The sequence below is a fragment of the Bubalus kerabau genome, chromosome 3, assembly GCF_029407905.1.
Source record: "Bubalus kerabau isolate K-KA32 ecotype Philippines breed swamp buffalo chromosome 3, PCC_UOA_SB_1v2, whole genome shotgun sequence".
NCBI classification, from domain to species: domain Eukaryota; kingdom Metazoa; phylum Chordata; class Mammalia; order Artiodactyla; family Bovidae; genus Bubalus; species Bubalus kerabau.
Genome location: NC_073626.1, coordinates 19949661 through 19964053, shown reverse-complemented (window position 1 = coordinate 19964053; position 14393 = coordinate 19949661). Strand labels below are relative to the sequence as shown.

General features: G+C 43.7%; 1 protein-coding gene across 9 annotated transcripts in view; it reads right to left on the bottom strand.

Moving 5' to 3' along the window:
* The window catches only part of CARMIL1 (capping protein regulator and myosin 1 linker 1), a 321864-nt gene that overhangs the window by 176792 nt on the left and 130679 nt on the right, over positions 1–14393 (bottom strand). For all 9 annotated transcript variants that reach the window (XM_055570803.1, XM_055570804.1, XM_055570809.1 and 6 more), the window contains one exon: positions 3274–3324. In XM_055570803.1, coding sequence (XP_055426778.1) covers positions 3274–3324 — 51 coding nt within the window. The remainder of the gene's footprint in view (positions 1–3273; positions 3325–14393) is intronic.

Sequence of the window (14393 nt, the reverse complement as noted above, 5' to 3'; positions counted from 1 at the left end):
AGAATCTGCAAAGGCACAGAAGGATTCAGAGAATGAGGGCAAGGCTGAAATGGGAAGCAGACTCTGAAGTTTTGGGGATGAGGAAGGGAGGACAGGCTGAGTCTGTTATTGATCATAACAATCAAGGGTTATTGGCCTTAACGATCAATGAATGGTGAAGAAGGGAGTCCCTGAGACACACTGATGATGTTATAACCAGGTCCAAGGCATTCTCTCTAATCTCACCCACGGCTCTTTTTAATAGACCTGTGCTCTCAACCCCTGTTACTGACCCTCCCGACTCCAGGCCACCCTGAAGACAGCTTAAAGAACACCACTGAGCAGGAGGAGGCAGGGGGACTAGTGAGGAAGCGGAGACACAGGCGTGCTGCAGGAGACCTGGGGCATCTTTGAGAGAGCCACAGACACTAGGAATCGGTTAGGTATGAGGAAGGAATGGGCCCAGGCTATCAACAGCTCTTTCGCTCCTCTGGGAACTCCTACTATTCTGCACACAGTGACCTGTGTCATGACTGCCCATCTTTCTGGCCAGTTTCCCTTCTTCCACAGCCTCCTCCTCAGTCCTGGGCCCACAACCCAGCTCCCCAGATGCACTGTGCTCTTGTCAACTAGTAAACCTCTGACCAGTGGGAGACCCCTTCCACTGCCTGGTTGACATGGGGTCATCTTCCAACCCAGCTTTCCTGCGGACCCTCCCCTGACAATAAACCACTTCCCATCCCCCTAAGCAGAGTTGGGGCCTTCTGGGGGGAATGGCAAAGTTCTATTTCTTCATCTGCATGTGGCTGCAGAGGTCTCTGCTCAGTGATTAATCACAGAGTTGCATGTTTCTACTTTGCACATTTGACTGCGTATGAGGTACATTTGACTATAAAAAGAGAAAGGAAAATGTTTAATTAATCAGCCCCGAAGAAAAGAGAAGAAGCCTGTGCGAAAACCAGAGGCGGTTGTACACTACTGTTCTGAATATAATTATTTCCCCAGAAAAATGAATGTCATTGACACTGGCTCTGCTTCTTAACCAAGGTATGCTGTGACACATGAAAACCAGCCTTCTCTCCAGGGCAGCCTGCCCGCGGGTCATTCTGAGAGAAGGTCTGCCTTTCTTTCTTTGTGATGCTGACAATATCAGAAATCAGAACCGATGTCCAAACTGCCCTAGCCAGGCCGGTGTGAATGTTCTATATATCATGGGATGAAAGTGGCCACTTGCTCAAGAGCAGAGCAAGGAGGGGGCAACAGAAGGGAGACACGTGACTCTTCAAGAGGTGATAACATTTTTAATTAGGGTAAACATATCATTCAGGAGCCTTCCAGTCAATAGACTGCTTGACTATTTTCCTTCCTTAATTAATTTTTCACCAGTACAATAATGGTTAACTCACTTCCTTATATCCTGCCTTCAGGTACTTTAGCATACAGGTAATTTAGTCCAAAATCATTTACATAATAACTGATTTCATTTATAACACATTATAAACATAAAGCCTCACTCTGTATTATCAAAAGGTATGGGATAATATAAAGTCTTATTCCTTAGAGAAACTGTAAAATTTAGCATTTGCATGATTAGAAAGAAAAAAGACATCAGGTAGCCACAGCCTTTGATTAGCAAACTCTGGGTTGGCACCTTCTCAAAATTCAGTGAAAATCATGCAAATCATTAGTCAGTCCTACTAGGTCCACTTCATGACAGCACCGTGTCCAGCACATAAGAAAGTATTCACAAGACAGCGGCTAAATATTGAATTTTAAGAAGAAAGGACTAGAAACATGATGCAACCCAAACATCATAGTCCATGAGGCTGAAAGCATCTTCCAAACCTTCCCCATCTTTCTGGGTTTGTCGGCAAGTGAGGCAAGTTCAGCTCAGTAGAAAGTTGAAGAGAGGAGGCTACTACTACTACTAAGTTGCTTCAGTCGTGTCCGACTCTGTGCGACCCCATAGACGACAGCCCACCAGGCTCTCCCGTCCCTGGGATTCTCCAGGCAAGAACACTGGAGTGGGTTGCCATTTCCTTCTCCATGCATGAAAGTGAAAAGTGAAAGTGAAGTCTCTCAGTCGTGTCCAACCCTCAGCGACCCCATGGACTTCAGCCTTCCAGGCTCCTCCATCCATGGGATTTTCCAGGCAAGAGTACTGGAGTGGGGTGCAATTGCCTTTTCCGGAAAAGAGGAGGCTAGTGAGTCTAAATCTTTTCCCATTCATTACTTGCAAATACTCAGATAAGCCAGCTCTGTAGTTTTTGAGCTCTTTTCTAATAGCTCACCTACAAGGCTACTGTGAGAATTGAGTGAGATAATGTACTTAAAATATACTTGATAGATAACTAACTAAATTCTGGTGATAACAAGGTACTTTCAGGGATATAAAACCCCTGCTCCCATGCTTTGATGAGAACCATGTATCTGTCACTAACTGGTGTAAGCCTGACCTCAGGCAAGCCACTGTCCCTCCCTGTGTCTCAGTTTCCTCATCTGTAAGACAAGAAGAATAATGAGACCTACCACATGGCTTTCATAACTTATTTTTAGGGAGATCATCTTATTTACTGAAACAATATTCAATAAATGTAGCTATCATTATCTTTTTAGGGGAAAAAAAATCCCAATTTCTTGTTACCATTCAGTTCATATCCTATAAAACAGGCCAAAACCCTTCTGTGACCATAAAGGAAATAAAAGAAGAGATTGTGGTGCCTAATTCACCAGTTATCAGTTCAAATGTTAATTTGCACCCTATAATGAAGGACATCTTATGGAAGATGTTAGTCTTTTTTAAAGAACAAGTGGTATCATGTTATTTTCTAGAGGCAACACCTCTAAAACTATATTTTTACTTATTTTTTAGAGGCCACACCATGGAGGAGGACTGGGTGGCTACATTTCCGGTCATATACTCTTTATGAGTTAGGATGGTTATTCCCCACCTGTCAAAGCCTTAGAAAATTGGGCCATTATTAGACCCAAGGAAATAAGAACCAGACTTGAAGAAAGTATAAACCCTGCCCCAGTTGAGAGGAAAATCATTGAAATTCACCAGCCCTGAGGATACGGAGCACAAAATGCTTCGCTGCTTTTCTTGGATGCTCTACACAGGGGGACAAAGGAGATATGCAGGTGCTTTCTGGGGAGAAGGAAGGAAAATAAGGTTGTGCAAAGAGAACTCTGGACATACTGGCCTAAATCGTAAGTCTACGCGACTGAGAAGCAAGTGTGTGTTGTGTTGGGCTGTGTACGTGTGTTGGAAGGAGGAAACTCATCAACACTCACCTTGGTGGGGATTCGTGCTGTGACGAGGAAGGCACGGCATGACGTGAGCACCTGTAAGATAGAAGTGGCAGCATCAGTATCAATACCAGAAAGTGGGCTGGTGGGCTTTGGTGTGACCCACAGACCATTAGATACTATAGCCTGGAGAGGCTGGGCTCCTGAGGCTTCACAAAAGACTAAGTGAGCTGGAACAGATTATTGACCTTGTAGGAGTATTAACTTTACCCTAAGAATCACTGGATGAAGGGCTGTATTGAACAGATCACCTGCCAAATCTCAAGACGAGCAACCAGTCAGCAGCCCAAAAGAGCCACAGATTACTCCAGTTGAGGAAGCAAGACAAGGCTCAGAGATACTAAAATATAGATGTCATGCATAGGAGGAGCCCCACTATCTCAACAGCAAACTGAATGAAAAAGCCAAGTACTCATTCATGCTTTCCAAAATACAACTGCCACCCGAGGTTGCCCACTTGCTTTCTGTTCTCTGTCCACTAGCTGATAACATTTACATAACGCACAGGCAGCAAAACAGGCTATTGTTCCAAGAAGTCAACCCTGACTCCTTTTCTGCTATGCCTGTCTCAGTCCTAGAGAGCACATTTATGGAAGTTTCCATTCCAATTCTCAGCTAAGAACATATAGATAGCCAATGGGGTCCCATATACCTATAGGCCCCTCTTGCCCAGCAGGGGCCCTAGAGAATACTAAGCCTGGGAATAGTCTGAACTCCTAGTTCACACCTGGAGCAGAGCTCCCTGGCCACCCACCACTTTTAGTATCCAAATGTGCTGCTCTGCAATCCAGAGGTACAGGCAGGCCTGGGGGTGTCTTTGCAAGAAAGAAAGCAAGCGGATCCCAACACTTCTCAAGCTCTGATGGGAGACCTGTCTTTGATTTTCCAAAGAACTCCCCTGCCCCGAAGTTGATATTTAGTGACTAACACACATGTGCTAATCTAAGAATGCTAGATTTGGACAAAACTGGCTTCCCTGTTGGCTCAGATGGTAAAGAATCTTCCTGCATTGTGGGAGACCTGGGTTTGATCCCTCGGTTGGGAAAACACTCTGGAGAAGGGAACGGCAATCCACTCCAGTATTCTTGCCTGGAGAATTTTATAGACAATAGAGCCTGGTAGGCTACAGTTCATGGGGCTGCAAAGGGTCAGATGCAACTGAGCAACCACACTTAGAAACCGTAAGTCAGGGAACCTGAGGACCAAGTTGTTACAGGATTTATCTAGATTCAAGCCAAAGCTCATCCTGTTCATCCACACACAGAAGGTGAATCCATGGGTATGCCTGTGGGCTGCTCTGTGCCTCTCTCTAGTCTCCCAACTCCAAACAGAAATGGTATATTTTCTAGAAAACTGCTTTGAATAATCATAGGTCACCATTATGGGGAGTAACTCAAGTCAGGACCCTCTGTAAGAAAGATGACAAAGGGGATATAGCCCGACAGTGGCTGAGAGAGTCTGATAATGAGCACGGGGAAGGCAGAGGGGGAGGGACAGGATGCACTGCGAGACTTTCCACCTAAATGTCTTCAATCACACATCTTCACGGGGTTCTTGTCTACCTGGGGTAATTTTTGCTATTTGACTTTAGAGGGGATGTGCTCTAAAAGACCTTTAATCAGTGACTTCTAAAAGTGGAGGCAATAAAAGATATCTGTATCTGAATATTCCAGAGGCTGTGAACCACAGTTCTTTTCCCAAAGAAAAGATCCTTTCTTTTAACTAAGGCCTGAGAAAACAACAAGCAATAGAAAGGGGAGAGGTGTGTAACAAGTGGGACCAGATGAGCAAGCAGAGGTCAAAGGTAGCCCAGGAGTAGCAGGACTGGCTACGAAACTTCAGGGCCCTTGTTCAAAATTATGAAGAATTTTACAACAGTGACAGAAAGCACTAACCCCAGCACAGGGCCCCCCTGAGAAGGATGCCTTGTGCAACTGTACAGGTCACGTGCTCAGAAAGCTAGCCCTGAGTCGTTGCAACCATACAAGCATTCCCTATGTGCCGTAAATGAGCAAACATCCTTGGATACGTTAATACATTTAATCCTCTCGACGACTATATTCTTTGTCACTATTTCCCCCATTTTTCAGACAAATAAACTGAGACTCTGATGTAACCAAGGGCAAAAATAGGATTCCTACCTAGCTTTGTCAGTCAACTCGCCTATGTTCTTCACCACTAGGCTACCTTTACACATTCCAACCCAATTGTGCCTTTGGGTACTCTAGACCCTGGCAATGTACTTAGATTTGAGGTAGAAAGGTACAGCCCAGCGGGCGGCTTGTGACTGGGAGGAGACTCTCAAAGCTCCCAGCTCAAACATTATCTTCCTCAAAGTTCCAAGTTTAAAGGAATTCTCTTTTCAAATCCAAGAATGACCTGGAGAGCTACATTTTTTCAGTTATCCACACTGGCATCACTACCCAGGAAGGGAAGCAGGAAGAAGACTTTGGCTGCCTTAGGGAAAGGGCAAGAGGCAGTTTTGTTAACTGAGACACACAGGGTTCCGTGGTGAACATCTGACAGTCGGAAGAAGCTGGGACAGGAATAGAAAGGGAGATAAAAGGCGCCAGAGACAGGCATAGATAGTGTAGCCACTCGCTTAGGTTGAACAAACAGGTTACCTGTGCTAAATTGCAAGATCCGGACTCAGCTTTAAAGGATGAAAATTTATCTTCTGTGAACTAAGACCCTGCCCCAGGGTTCATCTTTTTTCATTGAAATTCAGTTGATTTACAAGATTGTGTTAGTTTCAGGTACATAGCACAGTGACTTGGGATTTTTGCATTCTACTCCATTATAGACCATCACAGGACAGTGAGTATAACTCCCTGTACTCTACAGCATATCCTTGTTGCTTATTTATTTTACATACTGTAGTTTGTATATGCTAATCCCATACCCCTAGTTTGCCCCTCCCTCCTCCCCTCTCCCCATTGGTAACCACAAATTTGCATTCTGCATCTGTGAATTTGTTTCTGTTTTGCATATACTGTCATTCATATAATTTTTTAGATTCCACATCTAAGTGGTATCATTTTTCTGTCTTATTTCACTAAGCATAATATGCCAAAGCCTTTGACTGTGTGGATCACAAGAAATTGTAGAAAATTCTTCAGGAGATGGGAATACCAGACCACCTGACATGCCTCCTAAGAAATCTTATGCAGATCAAGAAGCCAACAGTTAGAACTGGACGTGGAACAGACTGGTTCCAAATCGGGAAAGGAGTACGTCAAGGCTGTATATTGTTACCCTGCTTACTTAATTTATATGCAGAGTACATAATGAGAAATGCTGGACTGGATGAAGCACCAACTGGAATCAAGATTGCCGGGAGAAATATCAATAGCCTCAGATAAGCAGATAATACCACACTTATGGCAGAAAGCGAAGAACTAAAGAGCCTCTTGATGAAAGTGAAAGAGGAGAGTGAAAAAGTTGGCTTAAAGCTCAACATTCAGAAAATGAAGATCATGGCATCAGTTCCCATCACTTCATGGCAAATAGATGGGGAAACAAAGGAAACAGTGACAGACTTTATTTTGGAGGGGCTCCAAAATCACTGCAGATCGTAACTGCAGCCATGAAACTAAAAGACACTTGCTTCTTGGAAGAAAAGTATGACCAACCTAGACAGCATATTAAAAAACAGAGACATTACTTTGCCAACAAAGGTCTGTCTAGTCAAAGATATGGTTTTTCCAGTAGTCATGTATGGATGTGAGAGTTGGACTATAAACTAAGCTGAGCACCAAAGAATTGATGCTTTTGAACTGTGGTGTTGAAGAAGACTTTTGAGAGTCCCTTGGACAGCAAGGGGATCCATCCAGTCCATCCTAAAGAAAATCAGTCCTGAATATTCATTGGAAGGACTGATGCTGAAGCCGAAATTCTAATACTTTGGCCACCTGAAGCAAAGCACTGACTCATTTGACAAGACCCTGATGCTAGGAAAGATTGAAGGCGGAAGGAGAAGGGGACGACAGAGGATGAGATGGTTGGATGACATCACTGACTCAATGGATATGAGCTTGAGTAAACTCCAGGAGTTGGTGATGAACAGCGAGGCCTGGCGTGCTGCAGTCCAGAGAGTCGCAAAGAGTCGGACACGACTGAACAACTAAACTGAACTGAAGGTCCATCCATGTGGCTATAACATAGCAATATTTCATTCTTTTTTATAACTGAATAATATTCCATTCCACAGCACATCTTGATGTAGCACCTTTTCAAACTCTGCTCCCCCTCTAACAGAAAAGGTTTAAAAATGGAAATAATGTCAACAGTCATGATGACCAGCATGACTACAGGAAGTCAGATTTCTCATCCTTTCCTTTTATCTATCTATGGTTAACCCTTGACCAACTCAGGGCTTAGTCTGCATATAGCTTATAGTGGAGTGGGCCCTTCGCATCTCCAGTTTGGCTGCATCTGAGGATTCAACCAACCACAGATTGTCTAGTAAGTACTGCAGTATTTATTACTAAAAAATATCTGCATATAATGTGTAGCTCAACTCATGTTGCTCAAGGGTCGACAGTATACTGCAGCACACACACTTCTTCCTTCCAGTGGTTCTTGTATGATCAATCTCCGATCTTTTCAAGAATCTTAAGTCCACAAAACATTTGCATAGAAGTAAAATAATAGCCAAATCATAAAACTCACACACCAGAAAGGACTCAATATCAATCACCTAGTGAAAGACCATAATCTGAGAGAAGATCCAAAGAAATTGTCTCATAGCTAGTCCATACCAGAGCTGGGCTAGAGGCTGAAACTCTTTATTCACAGCATATGACTACCTTTTCACTCTCTCCTCAGATGGCAATAAGGGCCAGTGCCAAAAGCCCCAGATGGGAACATGAAGCCTCTTCAGTAGCCAGAAGAGCATACTAACCTCTGTGAACAGGCCATCAGAGGAAAATTGGTGCCACAACATCCAGGATCATTTTACAAGTAGAGTAGTAATACCAGCCGATACTTGTGGGGTACCATGGTCCCACGGGTTTCCATACATCATCTCCTTTAATCCTCACAGCAACCAATGCAGTAAACACTATTATTAACTCCATTTTAAGGATAAATTGAGATACAGCGATTATGTTACTTGCCCGAGTCACCAAGCAAGTAGGTGGCGAGGCTTGGATTCAAACAGATGGTCTGGCCCCAGAGATTATGCTAATTACTTATACAGGCTCTCAAATCTCACCTAAGAGCCAGCTTCCTCAATAGTCTGCACAGAAAGAAGCAAACAGGTAAAAGTGTCATCAATAAGATGATGGATGATTGCATAACATAAGAACAAGGACCACTCTTAACTGTCTGTCCAGACCAGTAGACCAGGGCCTCTCTCTGATCATGGGTTAATCTCTGTGTGTCTCTATTTGGATCTGTCTACCTGATTCTACGTGTGTCTCTCTCAGCTTATCTGTGCATCTCCTGGACTGTTGCCCAGCCCTCCCTTCAACTTCTCCTCTCTTCTGTGGCTACCAGTATGCCCACCACACCCAACCCCAGCTTCTCATTCTCTTCCCCCTCCTCTGGTTCCCATCCCCTTTGCTCTGCCCTCATTTCCTGGCCCTTTCTCTCTGCTCATCAACCAGAGCTTGTATCTTATTTCTCCCAGAAACAGGCCCCCATCACAGAAGAAATACTTTGTTCTTGAAGGGTATTTCATTTGGGACATAGTCACAGAGAAACTTGAACAAAACATGAAATAAAAATGACAAGACATCTTTTGACATTATTATACAGCAAGCACACTGGTAATTAAGTGATTACAAGGTCCCCTGTGTGAATCTAATGACTAAGTCTTAAAAACTAATCTCAAAACAGGCACCCACGTAACTGACACACGGCAGTGATCCCCAGCATGGTGGCACAAGCTAGCCTTCTCATTCATTTACAAGCATCACATTTTGGAGAATAACGTCTCCCACAAGCAGCTGAAGCATCAAGTGACCTCCCTGCCTGCTTTTGATCTGTCCTTTCCTGGAAAATCACCAGGGGGGTTTCCAGAGGTCACTGACAGGGCCCTGGCTCAGTATATTTTTTAAAACAGGAAAAAAAAAAACAAAAAAACCCAGTGTGTTTACACGGATTCACCTTTTGCATAAAGAGCAATCTCTTGACCATATGTAGATGCATGATGTTCTAATGATCACTTCTGCTTTCACTCTGGCAACAACAGCGCTCACAATCTGTGGCCCTGCATGCCAACCTTTCTTTAGAAATATTTTAAAGGCAGCCTAAGTACACAGTGTCCTTCGGCAGCTGGACACAGGCCAAAATCATTTGCTTGAAAAGAAACGTTCAGGCTTTGAGGGGAGAAGCTTTGTGCTGGCTGGCCCCCATTTCTGGTGGTCAGCTCTGATCCCCAAAGGCAAATGAATTGTCCTTAGAAAGCCTGGAAGGAGATGGAATGGAAGGGGTGAAATTCTCCAGTGCTTACCCAGCCTTTCAAACAATAGGCTCACTTGTGAGCACAAGAGCATAGCAATATTTTGAAGCACGTGTGCAAAACTATGGATGCTACCATTCTAAGAATTGTGCCTTTTGCTCTATCAATCCAAACTGGACCAATAAATAGGGCTACATTCAAGCTAGAAATCCCACCGAACTCAGGCGCCTAGGTTTCCTCTTTGGGGCCAAGATGCCCTAGAAGTTGTGGCCCTGCAGGTCTTACGGTGCACACACATGGCTTCCAGCAGGTGAGGGGAGGCATCGCAGAGGAAAACCCCCCTGTAGTGTATGAGGACGAGATTCCTGATCGTGAGTGAGCACTCCCTTGGCACTTGGAATAGCAAGCCTCTTCTGGGCAGGGTGACCACATCTCCATTTCTAGTTTTAGCTCCGAGAATCCTGCATCCCAGAAACTGGGACATTTGGTCGCCCTACTTGCTGGGGTTTTGGAATTAGGAAGATAGAGTCCAGTTACGGCTTTGCCACTTTCTAGCTGTTTCACCCCGACAGAGTTAGCTAGCTTCTCACTTTGCTCACCCGTAGAACCAGAAGAATGTTGCTCTGCAGGCCTGATGCTGTTGTTTACAGTAAGATACAACCATATTAATAGAGACCTAGCCCAGTACCAAGAACATCTCCCCTGAATATATCACTATAATTGGTGCGAGAGCATCTTAAGTTTAGATTCCCAAAGATTACCATCTATTGAATTTGTCAATAGTGTTTTGTCAACAAAACAAACAATTGGGAAAAAAACAAAGATTCTGAGGCAAGCTGAAATTTTCAGTTCAATATGTATCTTTAAACTTGAAGAAGAATGTTCTTACCAAGCTTTAAAAAAATGAAAAAAAATAAAAATAAAAAAGGCAGGGGGAGCATTAGAAGGTACTATGCGTACTTAGCCAAGAAACCTTAACCACAAAGGGCAAACTAGAATTTCCCCCCCACCCGGTCCCGGAGGCCCATTCTTCCACGAGAGTCTTAGCATGCAAACCACATTTTCAACCTCTATAATGAACTTCCTCTCCCCTTCATTGAAATGCAAGCAGCAGCTTGGTTCCCTTTGAGGCTTCTTGGTTCAACTTTTAACTTCAAAATTTCACTTGGAAACATTTATAAAAATCCTCCCTCGTGTTAAGACGCACAGCTTAGCAGAGAAGCCTTAATTTCCTTACGGAGATGATACATAATGAGGTAGGCCATGGAACCCTCTCATTGCACACTTGCTAAAAACAGAAATAAGTATGTTTCACCCTCTAAAGAATGCCATTACCTAAAGTCTACCGCTGCATAGGCAACACATAAATTTATGGCCCCTCCATCCACATTCTCTTCCTCACATTACCAAAAGTGCCTTTCCTTTAAAACTGGGCTCTTCCTGCCAAACTAAGACCGATGGTCTCATATCCCCAAAATGCTCATGTGCAAGCAAGCTAAATGATGACTGTCACTTACTATGTTTCCTCTCTTCCAAACTCCCAGCTCCAAGTACATCTCGGACAAGACTTCATTAATCCAAGACATACACTTCAGAGAAGGAGAGGGACAGGTGGCAAGGAATGTTATCACCATTGAGGAGAGTTCCGAGTGACAGGTGCTAAGGGACTTGTGCGAGGCCACCCAGAAAGCTGAGGGAGAATAAAAAGCCTCTTCTGACTCTCAGCCTCCTAACAACCCACTGCACACGGCTTTGATGACCATCACTCTCTCTGGGCAAAGCAGGACCCAAAAGGAATACAAAAACCATACTGTTTTAGTGCAATTTCTGGCCCCAAATGCCTTATAAAACCAGATCACCACACTCCTCAGACATCTGTATCTCTCCTAATACCATTTATAAGTGGAGGTGGCATAGACCAGTGTAGGATCTGAAAACTACAGATCCAGCCCCACGTGTTTTTATAAATAAAGTTTTATTGGGACACGGCCACACCCATTCAGTTAACAGGTGGTCTCCAGCTGCTTTCACACTATGAAGACAGAGCTGAGCAGACGCAACAGAGATGCTTATGGTTCATAAAGCCGAAAATATTTACCATCCGGTTGGTCCTTTACAGAAAGTATAGGTTTGCTGACCCCTTGCCTAGTGGTTTAGAGGGGAAACTCTGGGATCAGGTTGCCTGGGTTTTGATCCAAACGTCACCATTTACTATCTGCGTGACTTGGGGCAAACCACTTCCCTTTCTCATTGCCTCAGTTTCCTCTTCTGTAAAATGGAAGCAATGATGTATACCTCAGGGAGCCATGAGGGTTAAATGAGTCACTGCGTTGTCACTAAGTGAACGTATGTAAGTACTCAGAGCATACAGAAGGGGCCAGCATATGGAAAGCAGGTGTTTCTTACTATTTATATTACAATATTATAATAATATTACTCATGTCAATTATACTAAGAACAGAGTTCCTAGATTTAGGCTGGGTCTGATCTCAAGCTAGACAAATGACCTGAGTCTGAACAAGTTAACTAACTGTGTGGACCTCAAGTCACCTAAGCTTAAAATAAGGGGGTTGGAACAGATGTCTGAGTTACCTTACTACACTCTGGGTTATGGCTCAGACCCACTGTGGGTCTGACCCAGTTCTCAGACCCTGCTTCTCTTTGCTCTGCATGGACTGCCAGGAATGGTAAGTCACCAGGAAATACTTGCTGAGAGGAATTAACTGCTCCATGGGTCTCTCCTTCCAGGAAGGACAGATGCTCCCTCAATTTGGGGGTAGCGGGAGAGAGCCACTAGAGGTGGGTTTTTGTCTTCAGATGTCTAGTTTCAGGGGAAACCTTTGTATTCTAACACCTGTGCAAATCCATTTCTTTTCACCTGGTTATTTATGTCATTATGCAGAAATGCAATGTTTACATACAGCTTGTCAGAAACAATTGCTTCATTCTTCCCGCAGTCCCTTTATTGCAAGTTGTAAGGCTTCATCAAAGCGTGAAAGAAAACAAGCATCTCTAATTTTTTCCCACGGATGAACACATGGCTACTTTCAAACAACTTCAAGTCTTCTTGATGTCACTGACATTTCAGATCTTCTTTTCAAAGCACTGTCTGATACAAAACTCTGGAATGGGTCATACTGATTCTTTGATAATGACATGCTTTTAAAGGCAGAATAATGACATGATCATAATCTCTGGAATGGGACCACCTCTTAGGCTAAGAGTGAAGATGAATCTAACTCCTAGTGCCAGGTCCAGGAAGGCCACATTAAGGTACTCACCTGGCACACAGTTTCTGCCCAGACCTCTCAGCACTGAGGTCTCTGTGGTCTGCACGAGGCACGCTTGGGAAGGAACCTCTGCTAGTCATCATTGTTATGTTTATGGTTTAAATGAATTCACCAACAGTAGAATCACAGTCATGCAAAACATACAGAAAACATACAGCATGAATGCAAAGGTCACGTTAACAAACCTTCTCCTGCTTCCCTAACACGGGGCCAGCTGGTCTCTTCCTGAAAATGTCATGAGTCACTAGCACCCAATTCTAGCGAAAGATCACAGTTAAGAGGGATCTAGGGATGGGCGTATGCAATTCCTTTATTTTAAAGATGAGAAAATAGACCAGGAAGAGTCAAACAACTGTCTGCATTTATCAGGGCTCCCGTTTTTGTTTTTTTCTCTGACAGTGAAATTTTAAGCACAAATAAATTTATTTAAAGGAAATGGGTAGCTCTCATTTTTTTTTGAAAGTTGTTGTTTTTCTTTTAAATTAAAAACCAGAGCTCAAAGAGAGAAAGAAACTAAATCAACTCTACCAATTTGAGAAGCAAGAACTTCTTCTTCCCTCAAGTGGTAAGTCCCTTCTGGCAGCCCTTGAGTAGTGAATGGACACCAACCATTTTTCTTCCCTGTGTGATTCTTCTCAGGATTCAAAACCCAGAAGTGAGAGCCCTGTTCTGGGCATGGTGCCTAACAAAGAACTACCTGAAAGATGTGACAGTTACAGCTTAATGATAAAGACCATGAGCTCCAGGGGCAGCCTCCCTGGATATGAATCCCCCCAAGACCAATCCCTACTAGCTTGTGTGACCTTGGGCAGGTCACTTAACCTCTCCATGCCTTGGTCTCCCCACCTGTAAAAACATAGAGACAATACAACTACTGAGATAACAGGTGAGGTACTCAGAACAAGCCCTGGTACATAAAGGAGTTCAATAAACACACCGCCTTGGACAAGTCCAGCGGTAATAGTAGTTAGACAGCTATATGGCACAGAAGAACATGAAGTAAGTTTCACTCATCATTTACCAGAATTCTAATGCTGCGGTCCCTCCCCACCCTACACCCTTTCAATTTATCAGCCCACAAGAGAGGTTCTTCTATCCCCATCTTCTCAAGTCCAGGAGGGACAAATGTCACTTCCTTATTCTTCACTTTTTGTTAATTAGTATTTTCAGCAAGGAAAAAAGCATACATTTTCATTCCTGCTCTCAGGACAAATATATGAAATAGTTTTTCACTCTACAGATGTATGGATGGCAGATGGGTGGGGGCAGGCATTGATTTAGATTTCACACTGTTATGAAATTATCAGGTTGAGAGAGATTTTTCATTACATTCCATAAGAAGAAACAGGGAGAGGCAGGGGGGAAAGATCTGGAGTAATTATACTGAGAAATCCGGATGTGCACACAAT